General features: G+C 39.1%; 1 protein-coding gene across 1 annotated transcript; it reads left to right on the top strand.

Annotated features, from left to right (window-relative positions):
• Positions 1–110: 110 nt before the first annotated feature.
• Positions 111–13,823, top strand: LOC115441418 (ephrin type-B receptor 1-B). Its single transcript, XM_030166201.2, has one exon. The coding sequence runs from the start codon at positions 477–479 to the stop codon at positions 3,510–3,512; it is 3,036 nt and encodes a 1,011-aa protein (XP_030022061.1). The 5' UTR covers positions 111–476; the 3' UTR covers positions 3,513–13,823.
• Positions 13,824–14,140: the final 317 nt, after the last annotated feature.

Below are 14,140 nucleotides of genomic sequence, written 5' to 3'. Positions count from 1 at the left end.
AAAAGCTGAATATTTGTAGAATATAAATGTAGACTTTTTAATATTTTTTGCAGTTTTGTCCTAGGATGAGATTGGCAACATTGCATGCAATGTCGTATGTCCCTTTCTAATGCACTTCAGTATAAAATTTCACACATGGCAACATTCAAAAGTGCTGCGCGTCCATGTCAAGAGAGTAGTCTGTGTATAGTGGGATCAATATAAAATATAAATGTTGAATCCTCACACGGAGCCGCGTTATTTGTGTTCACTTGTTGTCCTATCGGCGGGAGGGTAGCATCCCCTTATAGAGCGCAGCCCCGACCTGACCCGGCTCAGTCCGCGCTCGGCAGCCACTCGTAACACATACCTGAGGAGAAATGACTGAACTTGCCTTTATGTAAAGTGACCAAGTATTGACACAACATTATGTAGAGAGTTGAGCGGTCGAGTGGTCCGCATCGTTTTTGGTGCGTGTCGTGTGTGATGCTGTCGCGATGATGTGGTTAGCGGTGATCGTGGCCGCTGTGGCCTTGTGTCTGCAAGTGGACGCCGATCAAGTGTTGCTGTTAGACACCACGTCTGAGTCGACGCTGGGCTGGACGCGGTTCCCTTATGGCGCGCAGGCCAGCACTCCCGGCTGGCTCGAGGAGTCCTACACCAATTTTGAGAAGCAGATCAATTGGCGCTCGTACGTGGTATGCGACGTCGCCCACAATAATGTCAACAACTGGCTGTGGACACCGTTTATAGAGCGGCGCAATGCCAACCGAATCTACATCGAGATCAAGTTTACCATCCGTGACTGTTCATTGTTTCCGGGCAACGCTCTCAGCTGCAAGGAGACCTTCAGCCTGCTGTACTACGAGTTCGACGTGGCGACGCGCGAGCAGCCTCCGTGGGAGCCCGAGAGCTACAAACTGGTAGGCCGCATTGCTGCAGGTGAGGGTCGTTTCAACACCAATTCTGATGTGGATATTAACACTGAAGTCAAAAGCATTGCTGTCACAAAAAGGGGTGTATATTTTGCATTCCGTGACCAGGGCGCCTGCATATCCATATTGGCTGTGAAAGTATACTACATCACATGTCCTGAGGTGACTATAAATTTTGCTAGATTCCCAGCAACACCTACAGGGAGAGAAGTAACTGTTATTGAGCAGGCTAATGGTACATGTGTTGAGAATGCAGAAATAGCCCCCGGTGAGGCACCCCCAGTATATCTATGCAAGGGAGATGGCAAGTGGACCCTCCCCAGTGGTTCTTGCAAATGCCGAGCTGGATTTGAGCCAGATCACAATAATCAAGCTTGCACTGAATGTCCTCCAGGAAAATTTAAAGCTCACACAGGTGACGACCATTGTATACCATGTCCTGATCACTCCCAGTCCACTGCAATTGCAGCTTCTGAATGTAGATGTGCTCCCAAATATTACAGAGCCAAGAAAGACCCTAAAAACATTCCATGCACACAGCCACCTTCTGCTCCTGATAACTTGACTGTGACTTTTGCTGATCAGTTCTCTATTTCGCTTGCTTGGCGGCCACCGCATAATACAGGAGGTAGAAATGATGTCACATACAGAGTGTACTGTTTAAACTGTGGCCCTAGTGTTGAATACAGACCAGCCGCCACTGGTCTTAATAATACAAGAGTTACAGTCATGGGACTAGACCCAGTGACCGAATACAAATTTCAAGTATTTGCTGAGAATGGTGTCACAGAATTTACCTCAGATCCCCCAAAATATGTAGATATAACAGCTATCACTGAAGCCTCTGTGGTAAGTGTGGTCACTAAACTACGGGTATTGAATGTAGAGGTAGACAAAATTAGCCTTGCATGGAATCCACCTCCAGTGGACCTCACTGATCCTGATGATACTATAGAAAGCTATGAAGTTAAATGTTTCCCTAAAGACAATTTGGAGAAAAATGCAAACACTACACTTAAAATTACAAAAGAACCTCACACTATTATAATGGGTCTAAAAAAAGACACTGAGTATGGCATTAGAGTTAGAGCCAAAATGAAGAGGGGCTGGGGCGAATTCAGCAGTATAGTATACGCGCGCACAGGCAATCTGTTAGAAACGACTTATGTGAACGAGGAGGAAGGTGCCCAAGTGCGGCTAGTCGCCGGTGTGATGGTAGCAGTGGTCGTGCTGTCTGTAGTGGCGATTATTGCAACTGTTCTATTCTTACGGTCACGCACAGAGGACGAATGTGACAAAAAACAGCCAGGCGATTGCAATGCGTTGAACTATCGCAACGGCGAGGTATACAGCGGCCCTGAGCGCCCTGCCAAAACAAGCAGCAACGCTACCACGCCTTTGTTCGCGGGCACCGGCTCCAGAACATACATAGACCCTCACACGTACGAAGACCCTAATCAGGCAGTTAGAGAATTCGCCCGCGAAATCGACGCGTCTTGCATTACTATCGAAGCTATTATAGGTGGCGGAGAATTCGGAGACGTGTGTCGCGGCAAACTGAAGTTGGCCAGCTGTGGTCAAGAAATTGACGTGGCTATCAAAACTCTGAAGCCTGGGTCCACGGAAAGAGCGCGCCGTGACTTCTTGGCCGAAGCGTCTATAATGGGTCAATTCGAGCACCCCAATGTTATTTTCTTGCAAGGAGTCGTCACCAAATGCAATCCCATTATGATAATTACAGAATTCATGGAAAATGGCTCTCTTGATACTTTTCTACGCGCCAACGATGGCAAATTTATGGTTCTTCAGTTAGTTGGAATGCTGCGCGGCATCGCAACCGGCATGCAGTACTTGTCCGAGATGAATTACATACACAGGGATCTGGCCGCCCGTAATGTGCTGGTCAATTCGCACCTGGTATGCAAAATTGCTGATTTTGGACTATCGCGAGAGATAGAGTCCACTGCTGACGGCGCGTACACCACTCGCGGCGGGAAGATTCCTGTACGATGGACTGCTCCTGAGGCCATCGCGTTCAGGAAGTTTACGTCCGCTAGTGACGTGTGGTCCATGGGCATCGTCTGCTGGGAGGTGATGAGTTTTGGCGAGCGCCCCTATTGGAACTGGAGCAATCAAGATGTGATCAAGTCCATTGAAAAAGGGTACCGCCTGCCGGCGCCGATGGACTGCCCAGAAGCAGTATACCAGCTCATGCTCGACTGCTGGCAAAAGGAACGTACACACCGGCCCACATTTGCAAGCATTGTTAAGACTTTGGACAAACTGATCGGCTATCCAGACACATTGCGAAAAAAAGCCCAAAACCGCTCTGGTGCGGATCCCCTAGCCGGCGACACCCCCGATTTGATCCAGTTCGCTTCAGTGGAGGAATGGTTGGAGTGCATCAAGATGTCGCGGTATGTGGAGAAGTTCCGCGCCGGCGGCGTGACTGATATGGATGCGGTGGTGGACCTGACAGTGCTGCAGCTCGCTTCGCTGGGCGTCACGCTCGTCGGCCACCAGAAGAAGATCATGAACAGCGTCCAGAGCATGCGCGCGCACATCCGCGGCAGCGGTCCTTACGGGTTTCTCGTGTGAACGACACATGGACAGTGTCGGTTTTGTGAACAGTGCAGTGGCTTGCCAGTGTAAATGATCTCCAAGTGGTTGGTGACAATGGTTTATACTAATTGAAATGATCCATTTGTATATTTTTCTAAAAAACTGCCATAGAATTAACAGAGACTTCTTGTTAAGGAAATCTAAAGACTATACCTTGCTGTTTATATTTACTATTTTTGATTATGTTACGATGTGAAACAGCTTATGTGACGTAACTTCTCTGGCCTAAGATTCCATACATTTTTGAAACATAGCTTTACATTACCGTCTTGTAGCTACTGTACAACGAAAATAGAAACATGACTTATTTATTAACCTCAATTATGTAAACAACAAATCATATTGATCTTTAAGATTTTGTTTTTTTACATAGACTGAAGTATTGTGATTATTATTTTGTTAAATCTATTGATGATCAACTTTAAACGCTTTTATGCTTCGTGATACTCTTATTTTTAATCTATATTTAAAATACAAGCATTTTAAAAGTTAACATCATGCATTGCCATCAGCATGGTGGATATTTGTGTTTTTTTATGAGAAAATGTATCTAAATTATTGTAATGTAGTTAGCCAATTATGCTATATTTGGATGGATATGTATGTATATTGCTGGAAAATTTTTAATATGTAATTTATGGATACAGAACAAGTTTATGTCTATGGAGATGTTGTGGATCACATTTTTGACATCTTGTTTTCGTGTAAAACTGTGGCATGGTGGGCAGCTAACAATGCACAATGATTTAGACTTAACATCACAATATGATGCACATTGTCACTTTCTCAGTAGAAGCAGAACTAAGATTAAACACTTGTCTAGGTCATAGCACTGGAAATCTAGACAAAACTTAATGTATTGTGTCATATTTTTTAATATAGTAAAGTTATGATATATCGGTGTCTATTTAAGCTTTTTCACAAATATCTAGTTAAAAATGTGTCCTGAAGGTAAAATAGAAAAAAAAATAATAACTTTGTGCCAAAGTTGCACTGGCAAAAACTCAAACTTGAGTCAAAAACATGTAGTATTTCCACAACATCCCGTGAATACAACATTCATGTACAGGAGTTGCTCTTTTCATGCAAAAATATATTAATTACAAAGTTTGCTTATTAAAACTCAGTCTTAGGTGTGTGAGCAACACCCAAATATATTTTGTCAACTATATGATATTGTGATTGTGGCGTACTTAATTATTTTATATGATGACATTAATTTTTTCATAGAACAAATATTATACATTGCATGTATGTAATAAGGCTGATTTTGATTTAGACTTTACATATTTGCTTGACTTAATCTGTAATGTGCTCACTAGATATAGATAAATATCAATATTGACTTACAAATTACTTTTTGAGAGTATTAAAAATTATGATTCATATTAAAAATTTGGTTTCATATGGTTAAAATGAGTATCTATATGGCATTAAAATTCAATATGATATTGTGTTGATTCACAATATTGACAAAGTTTGTATAAGGAATACTTTTTTATAGCACTATACTAATATTCTAAGTTGGTATTGATGTTTCTCTGTATAGGTACAATAGTATGGAGCCATTGTATTGCTAGCCTTTGTCCATGGTCATTGTGATACAACTCAGTATTGGCTTGTATAAAGTGACATAGGATTTTCACCAGTGAAATGACTGGGCTTAGGTGATCATCCAATGTAAGGCACAACAAGGATGGGCAGTATTATCACACAGTCCTAGATAATATTATGAAGGCAGACTTTCAACTCATTTCATTTAATTATGTAAAAAACATCAGTATTATGACCAATTTCGCTGAAGCTCCTTGTGATAATTAAAATCTACTTCATCTGTCCAATTTCGCGGCTACGAACACTTACTGTACGCCGCACCATACCTATAAATAGCAGTGGTCAGATTTCCACCTCGAATATTGCATATATCATTGTCATATTCATGCACTACATGACATTAAGCCTCACATCGCCAATTAAAATATAATTGGTAATTATCGTCGGGTTCACGTATTGGTATTTGTGGTGAGTGGAAACTGGAGAGGTTGTGCGGAGTCGCCGCGACAGCCGTGGACTGCAAGGGACATTTTATAATGAATATTGTCCGTCCACCATGGGATATTGCCTCTTTACAACTCCAATATTGTAATAAGAGCTTCATATTACTATATAGTTTTTGTGCCATATAATATACAAAGACAAAAGCAATATAATTTTAATTCTCTATCACTGACCACAAAGCTTAGTTAAAGGGATCTACACAAAGATTATGGACATTGGCTAGCTTTACAAGTGGCTTTGATTCAAATCAAATTCAGTTGAAGTGAGCCGTGTATTTACTAAACATGGGACAGCTTGGTGGTGAATTTTTTTAACGGTGACTCGTTGATCGGACCTCATGTCAGCTGATGTTAATTTGGGCGACAGGTCGCTGTTGTGCATTGTGTTGGACATGTTGAGCGTCATGTGTTCAGATAATACACGGTTATTCGATGTAGCTGATTCGGTTTCATATGCGGATCTTCCGAGCTGCTTTTTACAATGTGTTAGCCAACTTTAGATGGGACATTCCCATTTTCGAGTTATTTACCTGGATTTGATTTTGATACGCATTTAAAAGACTATAGTTTCCTTTTATATAAACGAAATAGTTGTAAGTAACAATAATGCCAATCTAGTTGATAAGTGCTTAGCATGTTTCGAGCTTGATTAATGTATCAAAATGCGAATGTATGCTGTGCGACTTGTGTACCATACGTGCGAGCTGTGCGTCTCATGCTGTTTCTTACCAACGTTTCCGACACTTGAGGGAAGCGGTCGACACTCCAGTCCATTTTATTGGCGACGTCGCACCGCTGTGATGTATAACACCCGTTAAGTTAAGAAAAAGTTGGTGAAAAAGCATTAATTATTATAATTTGTTCTACGTTAAGTTTTGTCGTTCGCCATCACAGTGTTGATTGCTCAAGTATCACTATTGCGTAAGTGCATTACATTTGTTCAGCATTAGTCGAAAGGGTTTTGTTGTGTATTTCGATGATTTACAATTTAGAAATGTTGACATCACCAATAATGATCGAATTTATTCTCATTCACATTTGTACAGCACGGTACTATTCTGCAACATGCAAGGGTCGGTTACAACAGTTTCACTACAACATAAACAATAAAAACCTTTCGATTTACATCACATCGCATTACGCACTCCACTCTGCATTGCAAGATGGCTCAAATATTTGGAACAAACCGTCTATGGCTGATATCTAAAACCAATTGTAGTTTGAGTCCGGCTCAAATGTTAATAATTACCACTGTGTTGTAAATTCTAATTATTTTTACCCGGGCTTAGACTGAGTTGGCTTTATTTTTCTTTATATTGTATGTTCCACAAAAGATGACAATTCAGTGCATTTTATTTTGACACAATATGTTGCCGGTGCGACTGTCAGACGAATTTATGAGAGCTAGCTAATGTGCGGTTTAATTTAGAACAATTGTACAAAAAATATAAACATTTGTATCATTTATAATTGGACTAAACAATTATCAATTAAAGTTATAGCTTCCAAATTTGATGGAAATATATATTGTTTAACAACGGATAAAAGATACGAGGACTCGCACATTGATGTGGACGTTAGTGTTGTGCGAGAGAAATATTTCCACTTTGTGTAGTCGCTCATATCAATATTCAAAATATTTAGATCTAATTTTTAACCGAGTACCATTTTCACAAAGATTCTGTTCTATAATACTTAAATATGCGTGTAATATATGAATTTTATTCTAGGAAACTATCTTATTGCTTCACTTTGTGTGTAAAGCGTATTCATATTTTATAATGCGCTTACAATATAAATAATATGAATATTACCTTATATCGCGAGCGGTCTGAGGACAAATTCGCAATATTTTCTTAAATAAAAATGCTTTAACGATATTAAAATGAAGCTGCATAAGAGTAATATTGAAAAATAACTTGCATAACATGTTTAATGTCTCGCTGAACTTCAAAAGAATTTATGGTAAAATGCATTTAACAGGTATTTCCCGAGCGCCGTTCGATTTTACAGATTTTATATTTGCTTTAAAATACGTTCACAATTTTAATACTGTTTTGCGCTCTACGAACGATATGAAATATTTTTGTATCATAAGCGGGAACATCGTGCGGGTAGGCAGAGGTTCACTTGCACTTCTAACTAATAACTTTGGACATATACAGCCGAGACCGTCCAATGTAAAGTAAATTATATATGGTGCGAGTACAAACATGGAGAGCTCTAGGTAGACCAGCCACTATCCGCGTCGACATGGCCACGGCACGGAGCCGACGCTGCCGTCGCCTTCGTTTAATACATTTCCGAGATGGTAGGATGTACGTTGTTAATATACTCTGGTATCTCATTTGCTTTGGTTAAAGGAATTTCCACCATGCAGCCGAGAATGCACGTGCAGACTTAATGAAAGGCTTGCGCTATAATTGAATACACTATATACGTCGGTTGATTAATTTGTCAGTGTACTCGTCACCTGGTTATATTTACACGCAATATCTATTTATTGTCGATATATAGTGCTCTGTTTATTATTGTCAATCCTTTCGGGGAAATATAAAAACAATCAAAATAATATAATCTCTAGGCAAGCTTATATCACAGAAATAGGTACAATTTTAAATTTATCTTCATCCGGTATATGTAATACCTCTAGGACTTTTTTATTGTTTTTATTTTTAACACAACTTCTTTTCTAGTGAAAGAATTGTAAGTTAATTTAATTGAATTACTGTTCCACTAATACCTAATATATTTGTAAGAAATCGCGTCAACTAAAAGCTACATTTAATTAATATGGTCCAAAAGCGTACTCAAAGAATATGTGATTCAGTTTATTGCAAGAAACATCAGTCATTCAGTAATAGGATTAATTTAAAATAGCAATACGGAAAAAATAAGTCGCCTTACCTTCTAATAATGTGTTAACCTATCGCGCTGGTAGATGGCGTTATCTGTATCTCACACCACTAGGTCTGAGGTACACAACGCGTGGCATCAGTTTTGTGTTTTATTGCAAAACGGACTTTATTTAATTTAATTATTACAGATATACGTATGGATGATTACTCGTAATCAGACAAAGGCTGCGTTTGCTTTATCCTATTATATTCTCAAGTATCGTAAATGCATAAAGGATACTGAATTGATATTGCGTTGTAATCACGCTAATTCCCTTTGTGTTTGTCAACGGTACTTATTAGAATGATTGGACATGGGGATGTCAAAGCAGTTATTAATGTAGGAATTCCACTGGGATTTGCTAATTAATCACAGGCAATGTCCAGCCTGTAGCACTCTAAAGTGTTCCGAATAATTTGTACCGATATGTGATGCGCTGATACTAATTAAATCAACCAGACATTATACCGCTATACATCGGTGATCTAACTTTGTGTTCGAATTAATTGCAATTTGGAATAATTACTCTAGGCTGGCTAAAGGCAAGTAGCACTTGGGATAATTGGTCATAGGAATACGATCCGGAAGGAATCGTAGATGAACCTTGTGACTTAAGAGCCTTCGGTCACTTCCCTTACTATACCACCCTGGTTGAGCTAGCCTTGTAGTAAAATCTAATTCAAAATAAAAAAATAGTTACACGTTCCACTTAAAGAACTTTTATTTAAATCAAGAATGCAAATAAATATGGACTAGTTTGAAGCTGTTGGTACATCCAAAGGACGAGGGAAGGTCGCTGGCGTGCCCGGCGCGCATCCGTGTTCCGCGAGTCGATGCATTCATGTACCTATATTGATTGTTTCTTTTTATTTGCGATGGACGAATCGACTAATTTTAAAAGTCATTTGCTTCGGATTACTGCGCCGATCAGGTCGTGTGTATTCAATTTTCATTTAATTTTGATATTTTAAATTTTGTTTTCAATTAATTGAAAATAAATAATTTTAACGCCCCTTGACATGTTTAATATTTTGATTGGGAACTTCAAACTAATTCATGGCTAACTATAATTTTTTTTGAAGATTTGCAATGCGCGTACTCCCCCACGGCCATAAAAAATACTCTAAATCGTTCTTTGCACCCATTAAATGGCATCTACCTGAGCGAGAAAGGGATAGCGTTGATTTTACTTAGAGAACAAAGGAGACTGACGTCAGTGGCAAAACGGTACACGGTTTTAAATAATTTTAATGCATTCGAGGCATACCTTTTGTATTAGGATTCAAGAGCGTATTTTTGATCGGTGCCAATACGGATGTTGGGTAATATCGAATTTGTTTTCTAAACAGATTTTGAATTGATAATGTAGTTGTTTGATGTATTTCTTGACACATAGTCATTACAGAGTGAGAAAAAAATTAAAATTGAAAATAAAAGTATTTAACGGATTTTTTCGCGGTTTTTATATTATTATTATCTCCCGACGTTAATAACATTCGCGTAAACATAAGAAATTTGAAATTCTCGAAAATTTATACATTTTTTGGATGAAGTGTGGCGTCGCTGTTAAGACAAGTAATCTCTGCTTTGAGTTTGGAAACATATCTGTCATCAGTGCTATATTTGTATCAATCATAATTTTAACCGTAGATATAACCAACATACAAAAAAAAATCACGTTGAACTGATAACCTCCTCCTTTTTTGAAGTCGGTTAAAAATAGCTATCGATGAAACATCGCGGATTTCGCGTCATAACAGTGGGCATTAAAATTAAGCACTTGTGTTGACTCTGAGCCCGCTTTGCATGTCTGAAAATAGGACAAGCCATCGGTAATTACGGCACTTAATTACGATATTAATTAAAAAGCTTGTCTCTCGATAAATTCGTCTGTGGTAGACCCCGCCAATCTGATCAAGTGGTTGGTGTTTTCACTTCCACTGCTGAGCCGACGTGGAATATTAATTTAATTTCAAATAAGTAGCATTGTTTTATTATGTGATATCTTTATTATTTTATGACTGTTTAATTTTAGTTTGAATTATTAACCGTCTTTTAACTTTATTTTTTGACATATTTTATTTTTAGATTATTTGAACTTACTTATTACCTTTCGTATTGGCGATTTTATATTATTTTTTGAGACATTCAATTTTAATTTACGGCAGCTTTGAGTTTATTTTTGTACTCGTTTTAATTATGAGACTGCGAATTTTATGACTGACTTTTTTCAAGCATTCTATTAATATGTCTGTGTAGCAACAGATGGCGCTAGTTCAGTACATATTGTTTCAAACTCCGCACAATCTAAAGCAACACGGTTCAGTGTTCAAATAGTATTGAAATATTGTACATAACATTAACCCGTTAAGTATGAAACAAAAATTGACTTGGAACTCACATTCTGCGTCACATAAAACTGCCATCTCCAAACGCTTTTCTAAATACAGTAGAAACCAGATATAACGACGCCGGTTATAGCGACACATCGGTTGTAACGATGAAATAGTAACGTCTCTTTAAATAAGTGCATATAAATATTGTATCGTTTATAACGACTATCGGATATAGCGTCCAGATTACGTGATCCCTTCGATGTCGCTATAACCGGTTTTTACTGTATTATGTTAACACTGAAAATACACTCGCATTGATTGGTCATCTTTTTGGGAAGCCGTGTTTGTTACACGAATACATATTGCAATGCGCCAACATGCCACTCGCACGCCCCGCGGGGCTATCAAGCGAAAATTTTTGTTCCGACTGCATTCGTATCAGTGGATATGTCAATTCGACTGTTCGCTGCCACGGGACGATTATGCCGAAAATTGAAAGGAAACGAAGATCGGATACGGATATGGCATATGCCATGTGTATAACCGTTACGGTAATATTAGTAATACTGTAAGAATAAACATACTTCAAGGAACGTCAGAATACTGGAATCCAAAATTTTGCCTAACTTTCGCACGATGTTTTTCCCTCACCCTACCAATTTATTAATATATGCTCCTTCCTGTCAGTCTATGTTCTCGTTTCGCTTCGATTTTTGGCACAATCATCTCGATAGTCTAGATTTACAATTATACCCATATAGCACCATTCAAGTACCTTGCGGCAGCTGTGTCGTGCCTCGGCCGAATGTAGAGCTACGAGAGCTGTAATGTTAGCCACTTAAGATAGTCATAAATCAGGTAACAAGTATACGTGTCATCAACGGTCCCTCGAAATTATTTTTGATTCATATTAGAAAAACGATTCTATATTTTTTCAAAACTCGCTTTTTGTAAACTATATTATTAGATGTAGGGTAATTAAATGTTTCGATGTGCATGTAGATTATAGGATGTGCGGCTTCTACCTACCATTTCAAATTACCAACACTAAATGTTTAGTATGTTCAGGGTGATTCGGCAATCCTCGACGTAGAGCCGGGGGGCGGGGGTTGGGGGGGCGGGCTCGACTCCGACACCACACCGAAGCCGTCACCAGCGGCTCAAATAATATTTACCACATTTTATATAGATACTATATTATACAGTTCCACACCAATTTACAATTCCAGTATTTCTATGGTCGATGTAAGGACGGCCGGTCTCGGCACGGCACAGCGTTAGAATAATGTCCTAAATCATAACACCAATCACATTCATGATAAATAGTGAAATCTTTATTTAAAATGTTAGCTAGAATAAATGGAAAAATTAATTATATACATACCTATATTATATTTAAGAACCTTTTGATACGTTGGAAGAGGTAAATAAATTGTGAGATAGCTTGATTTAAGTCTTGTATACTGAATCATTTTGTATTCGTAAAGCTATATGCTATTTTGACGAGGTACACGAGGTTTTGGGAGCAGTGGCGGACTTCGTCGACAGAACGTTCGTACAGGGTGTCATTGCGTTCGATGGCAAAGCAGGCTTCTTCAGCTACGCGGTAGTCGGTCTGGCTTGCTATGAAGCGGCTCGATTGCTTAACTTTTAATGACAGACTGTATGAATCTCATGCGCAGATTAAAACCATTTGACTTAAAATCTTAAACGTGTTCCGTAACTACGTATCTGTCGACGACGTGAGAGCAAACAGGCCAGATGTAAAGGCGCGCTGGGTCTCGGGGTACGCGCGACCTCGAGACACGGTGACCGCCGCAAGCACAGCTTGCAAGTCCAGGTCTCAATTCCGCATGAAAATTAAAATCACACTGAAATCTTGCCATAATGTGTCGTGTTTAAAGAATCGACGATCATAGTAAATTCAAGCACAGAATAGGCGATTCCCTGCAAGGAAACCGTACGGATTCCACGCATAATCAATACAGAATTGAGGCCTCGACTTAAGATTTGTTTCAGTTCCATAAGTTTTCCGTGGCCATTTTTATTTGTCATGTTAAGAAAATGTAAATATATTATAAATTCCGGTTAATGGATCACTCGAAAGCAATATATGCAATTATATGTAATACGTTAGTCATATCCACGCCACAAGTAGTCGTGTCAGTCGCCACGTGTCGGCCCGCCGGCCGTCGGCCCGCGCGCTGCATTCACGGCGCGTTACTTATTAATGTCTTAATTACGTGTACTTTAATTATTCCTTATTATAATTTTATTTTCTTCGTCGATAAATTATATATCTAAAAGATAATGTAGTCTAGGTTAATGATGTAATCTCTTATGTTATTGTACGAGCCCAGTTAATCGAATACTAAGATCTGTGTGATGTATTGTGGTGGAGAGGCGAGAGGGCGAGCACGGTGGTAGATAATGTGTGATATGGACGTCCACAGCGCGCGGGCCGATGGAGAGGACCGACGACAGATGACATGTGATATGATTATTAAAAAAACCCATACTCTTTCCTAAATGATTAATTAGTTTTAAAGCTTACGCAATTCAAATCGTAGAGTTTTATCATTGAATATCAAAAACAGATAGTATTTGAAATGTAGTAACACCAATTATAGCCTAATTAACTGTAAAACATAGAGATGTTAGATTTTATTTATAAGATTTTTTATATAGGTGAAGCGGCAGCGCGGCCGTCGTGCGCTCTTTTCGCGGGTCTGGTCACAGCGCGACGGAGCTCACGCCGCTGTCACACCGATGCGTATCCACTTGTCCTGCACGCGTACCATTCGTGACGTCGTCTGAGCGTCAGTGTCGTGGCGGTGTGACGAGACCCAAACGCACACATTTTCGTGTCTCACTGTCGCGCCATATACAGATGTTTAGTAACTTAAGCCGTTTTAAAATCTTTAATATGAATCGGTTTAGATAAAATGAAAGTGTAAGCTTGGCGATAATTTATGTAATAAACTATTGATATTTAATTTGGCGTTTTTTATTTATTCAGTCCTAATACATGAATATTTTTTCAACAACACATGACATTAAATGTTTTTTTATTTAACCTTGTTGATGGGTACAGGGTCTTATATTTCGTGCCCTACTGACCGCACACATAATGTAAAACCTGCTATGCTGAGGGCTTCCCAGCTCAGCTTTACCCAATATCATCATTCATCAGGCATAACTGGTGACCGTCAATAGAAACATCTCTCATTGGTCGTCAGTAGGCTACACTACCTTTCATCTAATATAGTTGCTATACCACACGAGGAAAAACCTTTGATTTATATCACACGTT

Source organism: Manduca sexta, chromosome 27 (genome assembly GCF_014839805.1).
Source record: "Manduca sexta isolate Smith_Timp_Sample1 chromosome 27, JHU_Msex_v1.0, whole genome shotgun sequence".
Taxonomy (NCBI): Eukaryota; Metazoa; Arthropoda; class Insecta; order Lepidoptera; family Sphingidae; genus Manduca; species Manduca sexta.
Note: the sequence above shows the minus strand (reverse complement) of the source record. Positions and strands in the feature narration are given on the sequence as shown.